The sequence below is a fragment of the Pezoporus wallicus genome, unplaced genomic scaffold (assembly GCF_028554395.1).
Source record: "Pezoporus wallicus isolate ANWC-B61680 ecotype Strahan unplaced genomic scaffold, APGP_CSIRO_Pwel_v1 contig_14180, whole genome shotgun sequence".
Classification (NCBI taxonomy): domain Eukaryota; kingdom Metazoa; phylum Chordata; class Aves; order Psittaciformes; family Psittacidae; genus Pezoporus; species Pezoporus wallicus.
In genome coordinates, this window is record NW_026635116.1 from 1 (window position 1) to 13,283 (window position 13,283).

A 13,283-nucleotide genomic window follows, 5' to 3' on the forward strand; every position below is an offset into this window, starting at 1 on the left:
CAGGTACGGGCGGAAGCGCTGCGGGTCTGTGGGGAAACCGGGGCGGCCGCGGGGCTCTGAGCGCTCCCTGTGCCCCCCCTCCGCAGGTCAGCAGCAACGGCAGCGCCGGCGACGCGGCGGCGGCGGCGGAGACGCAGCGGCAGCAAGCGGCGCCCAACGCCTGGCAGGTCATCAAGGGGGTGCTCTTCAGGTGAGGCCCGGCACGGGCTGCCGAGCGCACAGCGCGGGGCTGCCGGGCCCGTGTCCGGTACCGGGGCCATAGACCCAGTGCTGCCGTGTCCGGTACCGGGGCCATAGACCCGGTGCTGCCGTGCCCATAACCCGGTACCGGGGCCATAGACCCGGTGCTGCCGTGCCCATAACCCGGTACCGGGGCCATAGACCCGGTGCTGCCGTGCCCATAACCCGGTACCGGGGCCATAGACCCGGTGCTGCTGTGCCCATAACCCGGTACCGGGGCCATAGACCCGGTGCTGCTGTGCCCATAACCCGGTACCGGGGCCATAGACCCGGTGCTGCCATGCCCATAGCCCGGTACCAGGACCATAGACCTGGTGTTGCCGTGCCCGTGTCCAGTACCGGGGCCGTAGACCCGGTGCTGCTGTGCCCGTAACCTGGTACCGGGGCCATAGACCCGGTGCTGCCAAGCCCATAACCAGTACCGGGGCCATAGACCCAATCATGCCATGCCCATGTCCAGTACCGAGGCCATAGACCCAGTCCTGCCGAGCCCATAACCCGGTACCGGGGCCATAGACCCGGTGCTGCTGTGCCCGTATCCGGTACCGGGGCCATAGACCCGGTGCTGCCGAGCCCCTAACCCGGTACCAGGGCCATAGACCCGGTGCTGCCGTGCCCGTAGCCCGGTCCCGTGGCTGGTGCTGCCCATTCCCCCCCGTAGGCTTTCTCCTCACTCCTGAGCCCATTCCCGGTTTTCCTATGGATGCCCTGGTGCTGCCTGCTGCTCCTTGGAGCTGCCAGCCCCCCCCAGAGCTCAGCCTGCCCTAATTCCATAGGGAAGAGCGTGCCGTTATCCCATCTCTCCGGAGTGGGATAGGGTGTGGGAATGGGGATGGCTCCCATTGGCGTCCCTGCTCCAGGGAATGAGCGCTCCCCATTAGGGAAGGGGTGTTCCTGGAGCGGGAATTGCGCTTGGATGTGCTGTTCCCAGCCTCCCGCTGGTCGGGAACGGGTCGGGATCAGCTCCCCCATGGTGCTGCCAACAGGAATTCCTTCCTTGGTCCTCCCTGTACCCATGTCCTGCTTCCCACCCTCCGTCCTCGCCTTCCTTCTCATCCCTCCATCCCTCCCATTCCTCCAAAGGCAAGTTTGTCCCATGCAAAGCCCCATCCGAGCCAGTGCTCTCAGTCCCCTCTGTTCTCCCGTCTCCCCCTGATCCATGCCTCTGGAAGCTCTGGGAACACCACGCTGCTCGCGCTTGGCTGCTGCCGGAGGCCCAAGGAGGGAACCAAAGCTGGAAGCGCCCATCCCTTGGGATGCGCTCCCTGGTGTCCCTATCCCCTCCCCTTTGGAGCCTCCTCCGGGATACCCCGGAGCTCCTCAGCGTTCCCAAGCACGGCTCCAGGCCTTTCCCTGCTCCTGCCGTTTGCTACGGGACCGGGACCAAGCTCTGCTGCCCTCCGGCTGCATCCCTGATCTGTGCCCCGTTCCCGGGAGCGCCGCAGCCCTTTGGAGCAGCCTCTCCCCCTCTTCCCATAGGATCTTCATCATCTGGGCCATCAGCAGCTGGTTCCGGAGGGGCCCCGCGCCGCAGGAGCCGAGCAGCACGGGGGGGACGCCGCGGGCACCCAGCAGGAACCTCTTCCCCAAGGACACCTTGATGGTAACGACGGGGCCCTATCCTGAGCATGGGGGCCGGGCTGTGGGGCTGTGGGGCCGTGGGGCCGTGGGGCAGGAGCGCTCCTTGCCCCTCTCCCTGCAGGACCTGTACGTGTACATCTCGGAGCACGAGCACTTCACCGACTTCAACGTGAGCTCGGCCCTCTTCTGGCAGCAGAGGGACCTGGTCTACGGGGACTGGACCAGCGGCGACAACGCCGACGGCTGCTACGAGCACGCCGGGGACGTGGCCATCTCACAGGTGGGTGCTGAGCACCCCACACCCTGCCCGTGGATGGAGGGGTGAGGAGGAAGGTCTGGATGGGAGGGTGGGGAGCCAGGAGATGGGGGACAAGGAGGATCCAGGGAGGAATTCCTGTTTGGGAGCTGCTCCCGACGCGTTCCCTCTCAGTGGGAGGCTGGGACCAGCACATCCCAGGCTTGAGGGGCTGGGTTGGGAGCCCCTGATCCCAGCCCCTTCCCACCTTCGGGGACCAGCACATCCCAGACTGAGGGGCTGGGTTGGGAGCCCCTGATCCCAGCCCCTTCCCACCTCCGGGGACCAGCACATCCCAGGCTTGAGGGGCTGGGTTGGGAAGGAGCTGGAGCCCTGATCCCAGCCCCTTCCCACCTCCGGGGACCAGCACATCCCAGGCTGAGGGGCTGGGTTGGGAGCCCCTGATCCCAGCCCCTTCCAACCTCCGGGGACCAGCACATCCCAGGCTTGAGGGGCTGGGTTGGGAAGGAGCTGGAGCCCCTGATCCCAGCCCCTTCCCACCTCTGGGGACCAGCACATCCCAGGCTGAGGGGCTGGGTTGGGAGCCCCTGATCCCAGCCCCTTCCCACCTCCGGGAACCAGCACATCCCAGGCTTGAGGGGCTGGGTTGGGAAGGAGCTGGAGCCCCTGATCCCAGCCCCTTCCCACCTCCCCTTGCAGAGCGTGCAGCACAACGGCTCCATCTACGTCCACGTCTACTTCACCAAGAGCGGCTTCCACCCCGACCCCCGGCAGAAGAACCTCTACCGGCGCCTCGCCACCGTCCACACTTCCCGAAGTATGGAAAAGGGGGGAGCCCCATTCCTGTGCCCCACAGGGAGCCCCAGCAGCTGCGCTTTGGGTCAATGGAGGGGAAGCGTCCGCCTTGCTGTGGTCTCCAAGGCTGCCCCACGGAGGGTTCCACGCTTGGGATTCATCCTTCAGAAACCTATGGAGGGAAAACCTTAAATCCCTATGGATTCCATCTGTGGGATGGGGGGGGAAGGGAAGGAATTGTGGTATCTGGGGGGCTTTCTTCCACGCTGATGCCGTTACCCTGAAGGCTTGGCTCTTCGTGGGGTTCATGGTGCCCACATTCCAGCTTTTCCCTGGAGAGTTGAAGGAGTGTTTGTGCCTATGCTGGCTGCCCATAACCTCCCTAGAGCTCCTTCCTGGGGAGCTGGAAGCAATTCCCCATGGAAAGCAGGCCAAGGAATTCCCTTCCCTTCCAGTGATCAACAAGTACAAGCGGCGGCGCTTCCAGAAGACCAAGAACCTCCTGACCGGGGAGACAGAGGCAGACCCGGAGATGATCAAGGTACGAGCAGCTCCTTTGGGGGCTTTCTGCTCCTCAGGGTCCCTCCTGCTGCTTTATGGGGTCCTGGGGGGGTCCCTCCTGTTCCTTTGGGGGGGTCCCTTCTGCTGTTTGTGGGTTCCATCTGAAGCTTCCCCTTCCTGCTCCTGCAGAGAGGGATCATCCCCTTGTGGGATTCTTGGGATGGGAGGATGACTCTGGGCTGGATGAGCTTGAGGGACACCAACCGTGGTGGTGATGGTGGTGGTGATGATGGTGATGTTATGATGGTGATGGTGATGTTATGATAGTGGTTGTGTGATGATGGTGGTGGTGATGATGATGGCGGTGATGTTATGATGGTGATGGTGATAGTGGTTGTGTGATGATGGTGGTGGTGATGATGGTGGTGATGTTATGATGGTGATGGTGATACTGGTTGTGGGATGGTGGTGGTGGTGATGATGGTGGTGATGTTATGATGGTGATAGTGGTTGTGTGATGATGGTGGTGGTGGTGATGATGATGGTAGTGATGTTATGATGGTGATGGTGATAGTGGTTGTGTGATGATGGTGGTGATGTTATGATGGTGATGGTGATACTGGTTGTGGGATGGTGGTGGTGGTGGTGGTGATGATGGTGGTGATGGTGATGTCATGATGGTGATAGTGGTGGTATTACAATGGTGGTGATGATGATGATAGTTGTTGTGGTGGTAATGATGGTGATGGTAATGATGGTGATGGTAATGATGGGGGTGGTAATGATGGTGATGTTATGGTGATGATGTTATGATGATGGTGGTGATACAATGATGGTGATCTCATGATGATGATAATGATGGTGGTGATGGTGCTGGTGATGATGATGGTGATAGTGACAATGATGACGTTACGATGGTGATAATGGTGATGATGATGGTGATACGATGATGGTGATGACGATAACGATGTTACGATGACGGTGGTGGTACAACGGTGATGATAGCGATGGTGAAGATGTTATGATGGTAACGGTGATGATGATGATGATGGTGAAACGATGATGGTGATGGCGATAACGATTTTAGGATGACGGTGGTGGTACAACAACGGTGATGATAGCGATGGTGGTGATGTTATGATGGTAACGGTGATGATGATGATGATGGTGGTGATATGATGATGGTGATGGTGATAACGATGTTAGGATGACGGTGGTGATACACCAGCGGTGATGATAGCGATGGTGGTGATGTTATGATGGTAATGGTGGTGATGATGATGATGATGGTGATACGATGATGGTGATGGTGATAACGATGTTAGGATGACGGTGGTGATACAACAATGGTGATGATAGCGATGGTGGTGATGTTATGATGGTAACAGTGATGATGATGATGATGGTGATACGATGATGGTGATGGTGATAACGATGTTAGGATGACGGTGGTGATACAACAACGGTGATGGTAGCAATGGTGGCGATGTTATGATGGTAATGGTGGTGGTGATGATGATGGTGATGGTGATAACGATGTTAGGATGACGGTGGTGATACAACAACGGTGATGATAGCGGTGGTGGTGATGTTATGATGGTAACAGTGATGATGATGATGATATGGTGATGGCGATAACGATGTTAGGATGACGGTGGTGATACAACAACGGTGATGATAGCGATGGTGGTGATGTTATGATGGTAACGGTGGTGATGATGATGATGATATGGTGATGGTGATAACGATGTTAGGATGACGGTGGTGATACAACAACGGTGATGGTAGCAATGGTGGCGATGTTATGATGGTAACGGTGGTGGTGATGATGATGGTGATGGTGATAACGATGTTAGGATGACGGTGGTGATACAACAAGGGTGATAGCGATGGTGGCAATGTTACGATGGTAACGGTGGTGATGATGATGATGGTGAAACAATGATGGTGATGGCGATAACGATGTTAGGATGACAGTGGTGATACAACAAGGGTGATAGCGATGGTGGCAATGTTACGATGGTAACGGTGGTGATGATGATGATGGTGAAACAATGATGGTGATGGCGATAACGATGTTACGATGACGGTGGTGATACAACGGTGATGATAGCGATGGTAGTGATGATGATGATGATGATGATGTTAGGATGACGGTGGTGATACGATACCGGTGATGATAGCGATGGTGGTGATGTTATGATGGTAACAGTGATGATGATGATGATGATGATGTTAGGATGACGGTGGTGATACGATACCAGTGATGATAGCGATGGTGGTGATGTTATGATGGTAACAGTGATGATGATGATGATGATGATGGTGATGGTGATAACGATGTTAGGATGACGGTGGTGATACAATACCGGTGATGATAGCGATGGTGGTGATGTTATGATGGTAACAGTGATGATGATGATGATGTTACGATGCTGCTCCTGCTGCTGCTGATTTGGGGCTTCTCCCCTCAGAGAGCCGAGGACTACGGTCCTGTGGAGGTGATCTCGCACTGGCACCCCAACCTCACCATCAACATGGTGGATGACCACACGCCCTGGGTGAAGGGCAGCGTGCCCCCTCCTCTGGACCAGTGTAAGGCTCTCCTCTTCGAGGGGGGCTTCCTGGGGCTGCCCCCTCTCCCGGGGGGACGCATTCCCATGGGAAAGGGGGGGCTGGTGTCATCCTTGCATCCCGCCCTGCTCCAGATGTGAAGTTCGATGCCATCAGTGGGGATTATTACCCCATCCTCTACTTCAATGACTACTGGAACCTGCAGAAGGATTATTTCCCCATCAACGAGTCCCTGCAGCGCCTGCCCTTCCGCCTCTCCTTCTGCCCCCTCTCCCTGTGGCGCTGGCAGCTCTACGCTGCCCAGAGCACCAAATCCCCTTGGAATTTCCTGGGAGAGGACCTCTACGAGCAGTCGGATGAGGAGCAGGACTCGGTGAAGGTGAGGAAGCACCCAGCAGCTCTCCTGCGGGGAGGACAAGGAGTGAGCCTTGTCCCGGCTCTGCTGGGGGTGGGATGGAGAGGTGGGGTGGAGGTGGAGAGGTGGGATGGAGCCGTGGGGTGGAGCTGGAGATGTGGGATGGAGCCGTGGGGTGGAGCTGGAGATGTGGGATGGAGCCGTGGGGTGGAGCTGGAGATGTGGGATGGAGCCGTGGGGTGGAGCTGGAGAGGTGGGGTGGAGCTGGGGAGGTGGGATGGAGCCGTGGGGTGGAGCTGGGGAGGTGGGATGGAGCCGTGGGGTGGAGCTGGGGAGGTGGGATGGAGCCGTGGGGTGGAGGTGGAGAGGTGGGATGGAGCCGTGGGGTGGAGGTGGAGAGGTGGGATGGAGCCGTGGGGTGGAGCTGGAGAGGTGGGATGGAGCCGTGGGGTGGAGCTGGAGAGGTGGGATGGAGGTGGAGAGGTGGGATGGAGGTGGAGAGGTGGGATGGAGCCGTGGGGTGGAGGTGGAGAGGTGGGATGGAGCCGTGGGGTGGAGCTGGAGAGGTGGGATGGAGATGGAGCCATGGGATGGAGGTGGAGAGGTGGGATAGAGGTGGAGAGGTGGGATGGAGATGGAGCTTTGGGATGGAGGTGGAGAGGTGGGGTAGAGGTGGAGAGGTGGGATGGAGATGGAGAGGTGGGATGGAGATGGAGCTTTGGGATGGAGGTGGAGCCATGGGATGAAGATGGAGAGGTGGGATAGAGGTGGAGAGGTGGGATGGAGATGAAGCCGTGGGATGGAGATGGAGAGGTGGGATGGAGGTGGAGCTGTGGGATGGAGGTGGAGAGGTGGGATGGAGGTGGAGCCTTGGGATGGAGGTGGAGAGGTGGGGTGGAGGTGGAGAGGTGGGGTGGAGGTGGAGAGGTGGGGTGGAGGTGGAGAGGTGGGATGGAGGTGGAGAGGCGGGATGGAGGTGGAGAGGCGGGATGGAGGTGGAGAGGTGGGATGGAGATGGAGCTTTGGGATGGAGGTGGAGCCATGGGATGAAGATGGAGAGGTGGGATAGAGGTGGAGAGGTGGGATGGAGATGAAGCCGTGGGATGGAGATGGAGAGGTGGGATGGAGGTGGAGCCGTGGGATGGAGGTGGAGAGGTGGGATGGAGGTGGAGCTTTGGGATGGAGGTGGAGACTTGGGATGGGGATGGAGGGGCGGGATGGAGCCGTGGGATGGAGGTGGAGAGGTGGGATGGAGATGGAGCCTTGGGTTGGAGGTGGAGAGGTGGGATGAAGGTGGAGAGGTGGGATGGAGATGGAGCCATGGGATGGGGATGGAGAGGTTCCTGGTGCCTGTTGCAGGTGGCTCTGCTGGAGACCAACCCCTACCTGCTGGCGCTGACCATCATCGTCTCCATCGTGCACAGCATCTTCGAGTTCCTGGCCTTCAAGAATGGTGAGGGCTGAGAGAGGTGGAAAGGGGAAGGGTCCTGCGTGTCCCTCCAGCTGCCTATGGGGTCCTGCAAGGTCCCTATGGGGTCCTGCAGGTTCCCTCCTGTTCTTTTATGGGGTCCTGCAGGGTCCCTATGGGGTCCTGGGGGTCCTCCTGCTGCCTATGGGGTCCTGGCAGGTCCCTCCTGCTGCTTATGGGGTCCTGGAGGGTTCTGTGGGATCCTGAGGGTCCCTCCTGCTGTTTATGGGGTCCTGCAGGGTCCCTATGGGGTTTCTGGAGGATCTCTCCTGTTCCTTTGTGGGGTCCTGGGAGTCTTTCCTGCTGCCTATGTGGTCCTGCAAGATTCCTATGGGGTCCTGGAGGGTCCCTCCTGCTGTTTATGGGGTCCTGAAGTGTCCCTATGGGGTCCTGGGGGTCCCTTCTGCTCCTTATGGAGTCCTGCAGGGTGCCTATGGGGTCCTGGGCGTCGCTCCTGCTCCTTATGGAGTCCAGCAGGGTCCCTATGGGGTCCTGGGTGTCCCTCCTGCTCCTTATGGAGTCCTGCAGGGTCCCTATGGGGTCCTGGGGGGTCTCTCCTGCTGTTTATGGGGTCCTGCAGGGTCTCTATGGGGTCCTGGAGGTTCACTCCTACTGCTTATGGGGTCCTGGAGTATCCTTCTGGGGTCCTGGGGGTCCTTCCTGCTGTTCCTGGGCTCCTGCATGGTCCCTATGGGTTCCTTGGGGTCCCTCCTGCTGTTTACGGGGTCCTGCATGGTCCCTATGGGTTCCTGGGGGTCCTTCCTGCTGTTTATGGGCTCCTGCATGGTTCCTATGGGGTTCCTGGGGGTCCCTCCTGCTCCTTATGGAGTCCTGCAGGGTCTCTATGGGGTCCTGGGGGTCTCTCCTGCTCCTTATGGAGTCCTGCAGGGTTCCTATGGGTTCCTGGGTGTCCTTCTTGCTCCTTATGGAGTCCTGGAGGGTCCCTATGGGGTCCTGGGGGTCCCTCCTGCTGTTTACGGGGTCCTGCAGGGTCTTTATGGGGTCCTGGGGGTCCCTCCTGCTGCCTATGGGGTCCTGGGTGTCCCTCCTGCTGTTCCTGGGCTCCTGCATGGTCCCTATGGGTTCCTGGGGGTCCCTCCTGCTCTTTACGGGGTCCTGCATGGTCCCTATGGGTTCCTGGGGGTCCTTCCTGCTGTTTATGGGCTCCTGCATGGTTCCTATGGGGTTCCTGGGGGTCCCTCCTGCTCCTTATGGAGTCCTGCAGGGTCTCTATGGGGTCCTGGGGGTCTCTCCTGCTCCTTATGGAGTCCTGCAGGGTTCCTATGGGTTCCTGGGTGTCCTTCTTGCTCCTTATGGAGTCCTGGAGGGTCCCTATGGGGTCCTGGGGGTCCCTCCTGCTCTTTACGGGCTCCTGCATGGTCCCTATGGGTTCCTGGGGGTCCTTCCTGCTGCCTGTGGGGTCCTGGGCGTCCCTCCTGCTGTTCCTGGTCCCGTGGCGGGGGTTCCGTGGCACTGACGGTGCCAGGCTTGTTTCCGAGGCTCCGTTTTCCCGCAGACATCCAGTTCTGGAACAGCCGGCAGTCTCTGGAGGGCCTCTCGGTGCGTTCCGTGTTCTTCGGCGTCTTCCAGTCCCTCGTGGTGCTGCTTTACATCCTGGACAACGAGACCAACTTCGTGGTGCAAGCGAGCGTCTTCATCGGGCTCCTCATCGACCTCTGGAAGATCACCAAGGTCATGGACGTGCGGGTGAGCTCCGGCTCCGGTGGCACCGGGATGCTTCCCAACGGGGATCCCGGCTCACGCTCTGCCCCCCCCCTTCCCGTTTTTCCCTTTGGAAGCTGGACCGGGAGAACAAAGTGGCCGGGCTGCTGCCGCGCCTCAGCGTCAAGGACAAGTCCACCTACGTGGAGTCCTCCACCAAGGTCTACGATGATGTGAGTTGGGGGACGGGGGCTGGGATGTGGGGAGCAGGAGGGGTGGGAGCTGGGGAGGGTGCACAGTGGGGGTGCAGAGCGTTCCCATGGGATTGATGTCCCCCCGCAGTGATGCTCCAGTGTATTCCCATGGGATTGAGGTCCCCCCACGCTGGGGGTGCAGAGCATTCCCATGGGATTGAGGTCCCCCCGCACTGGTGCTCCAGCCCATTCCCATGGGATTGAGGTCCCCCCACGCTGGGGGTGCAGAGCGTTCCCATGGGATTGAGGTCCCCCCACACTGGGGGTGCAGAGCGTTGCCATGGGATTGAGGTCCCCCCACAGTGATGTTCCAGTGCATTCCCATGGGATCAGGGTCCACAGTGATGCTCCAGCCCATTCCCTTTGGATTAAACTCCACACTGGTGCTGCAGAGCATTCCCATGGGATTGAGGTCCCCCCATGGTGGGGGTGCAGAGCATTCCCATGGGATTGAGGTCCCCCCACGCTGGGGGTGCAGAGCATTCCCATGGGATTGAGGTCCCCCCGCAGTGGTGTTCCAGTGTATTCCCATGGGATTGAGGTCCCCCCACGCTGGGGGTGCAGAGCGTTCCCATGGGATTGAGGTCCCCCCACGCTGGGGGTGCAGAGCGTTGCCATGGGATTGAGGTCCCCCCACAGTGATGTTCCAGTGCATTCCCATGGGATCAGGGTCCACAGTGATGCTCCAGCCCATTCCCTTTGGATTAAACTCCACACTGGTGCTGCAGAGCATTCCCATGGGATTGAGGTCCCCCCATGGTGGGGGTGCAGAGCATTCCCATGGGATTGAGGTCCCCCCACGCTGGGGGTGCAGAGCATTCCCATGGGATTGAGGTCCCCCCGCAGTGGTGTTCCAGTGTATTCCCATGGGATTGAGGTCCCCCCACGCTGGGGGTGCAGAGCGTTGCCATGGGATTGAGGTCCCCCCACAGTGATGTTCCAGTGCATTCCCATGGGATCAGGGTCCACAGTGATGCTCCAGCCCATTCCCTTTGGATTAAACTCCACACTGGTGCTGCAGAGCATTCCCATGGGATTGAGGTCCCCCCATGGTGGGGGTGCAGAGCATTCCCATGGGATTGAGGTCCCCCCACGCTGGGGGTGCAGAGCATTCCCATGGGATTGAGGTCCCCCCGCAGTGGTGTTCCAGTGTATTCCCATGGGATTGAGGTCCCCCCACGCTGGGGGTGCAGAGCGTTCCCATGGGATTGAGGTCCCCCCACACTGGGGGTGCAGAGCGTTGCCATGGGATTGAGGTCCCCCCACAGTGATGTTCCAGTGCATTCCCATGGGATCAGGGTCCACAGTGATGCTCCAGCCCATTCCCTTTGGATTAAACTCCACACTGGTGCTGCAGAGCATTCCCATGGGATTGAGGTCCCCCCATGGTGGGGGTGCAGAGCGTTCCCATGGGATTGAGGTCCCCCCACACTGGGGGTGCAGAGCGTTCCCATGGGAGCAGGGTCCACAGTGATGCTCCAGCCCATTCCCATGGGATTGAGGTCCCCCCACACTGGTGTTCCAGCCCATTCCCATGGGAGCAGGGTCCACATTGGAGGTGCAGAGCATTCCTATTGAATTAAGGTGCCCCCACACTGGTGTTCCAGTGCATTCCCATGGGAGCAGGGTCCACAGTGATGTTCCAGCCCGTTCCCATGGGATTAAAGTCCCTCCACATTGGTGCTGCAGAGCGTTCCCATGGGATTGAGATCCCCCCACACTGGTGTTCCAGTGCATTCCCATGGGATTGAGGTCCCCCCACACTGGTGTTCCAGTGCATTCCCATGGGATCAGGGTCCACAGTGATGCCCCAGCCCATTCCCATGGGATTGAGGTCCCCCCACACTGGGGGTGCAGAGCGTTCCCATGGGATTAAGCTCCACACTGGTGCTCCAGCCCATTCCCATGGCATTAAACAGCACTGCAGCCCATTCCCATGGGATTAAACCGCCCTGCAGCCCATTCCCATGGGATTAAACAGCGCTGCAGCCCATTCCCGTGGGATTAAACAGCCCTGCAGCCCATTCCCATGGGATTAAACAGCCCTGCAGCCCATTCCCATGGGATTAAACAGCACTGCAGCCCATTCCCATGGGATTAAACAGCACTGCAGCCCATTCCCATGGGATTAAACAGCCCTGCAGCCCATTCCCATAGAATTAAACAGCCCTGCAGCCCATTCCCATGGGATTAAACAGCCCTGCAGCCCATTCCCATGGGATTAAACAGCACTGCAGCCCATTCCCATGGGATTAAACAGCACTGCAGCCCATTCCCATGGGATTAAACAGCCCTGCAGCCCATTCCCATAGAATTAAACAGCACTGCAGCCCATTCCCATGGGATTAAACAGCCCTGCAGCCCATTCCCATGGGATTAAACAGCACTGCAGCCCATTCCCATGGGATTAAACAGCCCTGCAACCCATTCCCATGGGATTAAGCAGCCCTGCAGCCCATTCCCATGGGATTAAGCTCTTCCCCCCGTTCCCAGATGGCATTCCGGTACCTCTCCTGGATCCTCTTCCCGCTGCTGGGCTGCTACGCCGTGTACAGCCTGCTCTACCTGGAGCACAAGGGCTGGTACTCCTGGGTGCTCAGCATGCTCTACGGCTTCCTGCTCACCTTCGGTGAGTGCCGCGCCGGCAGCGCCGCGCCGCAGCCCGGCCTCGGGAGCCGGGATGTTGGGATGGGAGCTCACCCCCAACCCCCCAATTCCCACAGGATTCATCACCATGACCCCCCAGCTCTTCATTAACTACAAGCTGAAGTCGGTGGCGCACCTGCCCTGGAGGATGCTCACCTACAAAGCGCTCAACACCTTCATCGACGACCTCTTCGCCTTCGTCATCAAGATGCCCATGATGTACAGGATAGGCTGCCTGCGGGATGGTACGGGATGGGGGGGGGCCCTATGGCTGCCTATGGGGTCCTGGGGGGTACCTCCTGTTCCTTTATGGGGTCCTGGGGGGTCCCTTCTGGTGCTTAGGGGGTCCTGGGGGGTCCCTTCTGGTGCTTATGGGGTCCTGGGGGGTCACTTCTGGTGCTTATGGGGTCCTGGGGGGTCCCTTCTGGTGCTTATGGGGTCCTGGGGGGTCCCTTCTGGTGCTTATGGGGTCCTGGGGGGTCCCTTCTGGTGCTTATGGGGTCCTGGGGGGTCCCTTCTGGTGCTTATGGGGTCCTGGGGGGTCCCTTCTGGTGCTTATGGGGTCCTGGGGGGTCCCTTCTGGTGCTTATGGGGTCCTGGAGGGTCTCTTCTGGTGCTTATGGGGTACTAGGGGGATCCCTCCTGCTCCTTATGAGGTCCTGGAGGGTCCCTTCTGGTGCTTATGGGGTCCTGGGGGGATCCCTCCTGCTCCTTATGGGGTCCTGGAGGGTCCCTTCTGGTGCTTATGGGGTCCTGGAGGGTCCCTTCTGGTGCTTATGGGGTCCTGGGGGGTACCTCCTGTTCCTTTATGGGGTCCTGGGGGGTCCCTTCTGGTGCTTATGGGGTCCTGGAGGGTCCCTTCTGGTGCTTATGGGGTCCTGGGGGGTCCCTTCTGGTGCTTATGGGGTCCTGGGGCGTCCCTTCTGGTGCTTATGTGGTCCTGGGGGATCC

At 59.5% G+C, this 13,283-nt stretch overlaps 1 protein-coding gene across 1 annotated transcript; it reads left to right on the forward strand.

Annotated features, from left to right (window-relative positions):
• Window positions 1-86: 86 nt before the first annotated feature.
• On the forward strand, window positions 87-12,624 carry CLPTM1 (CLPTM1 regulator of GABA type A receptor forward trafficking; the record flags this gene model as incomplete). The annotated part of the gene is made up of 12 exons (XM_057403375.1): window positions 87-190; window positions 1,720-1,843; window positions 1,943-2,101; window positions 2,777-2,894; window positions 3,328-3,413; window positions 5,848-5,968; window positions 6,082-6,326; window positions 7,662-7,755; window positions 9,287-9,477; window positions 9,570-9,665; window positions 12,180-12,315; window positions 12,410-12,624. Coding segments are annotated over 12 exons (1,689 nt in total), but the record flags the coding sequence as incomplete, so codon positions are not given.
• Between the last annotated feature and the right edge of the window lie 659 nt (window positions 12,625-13,283).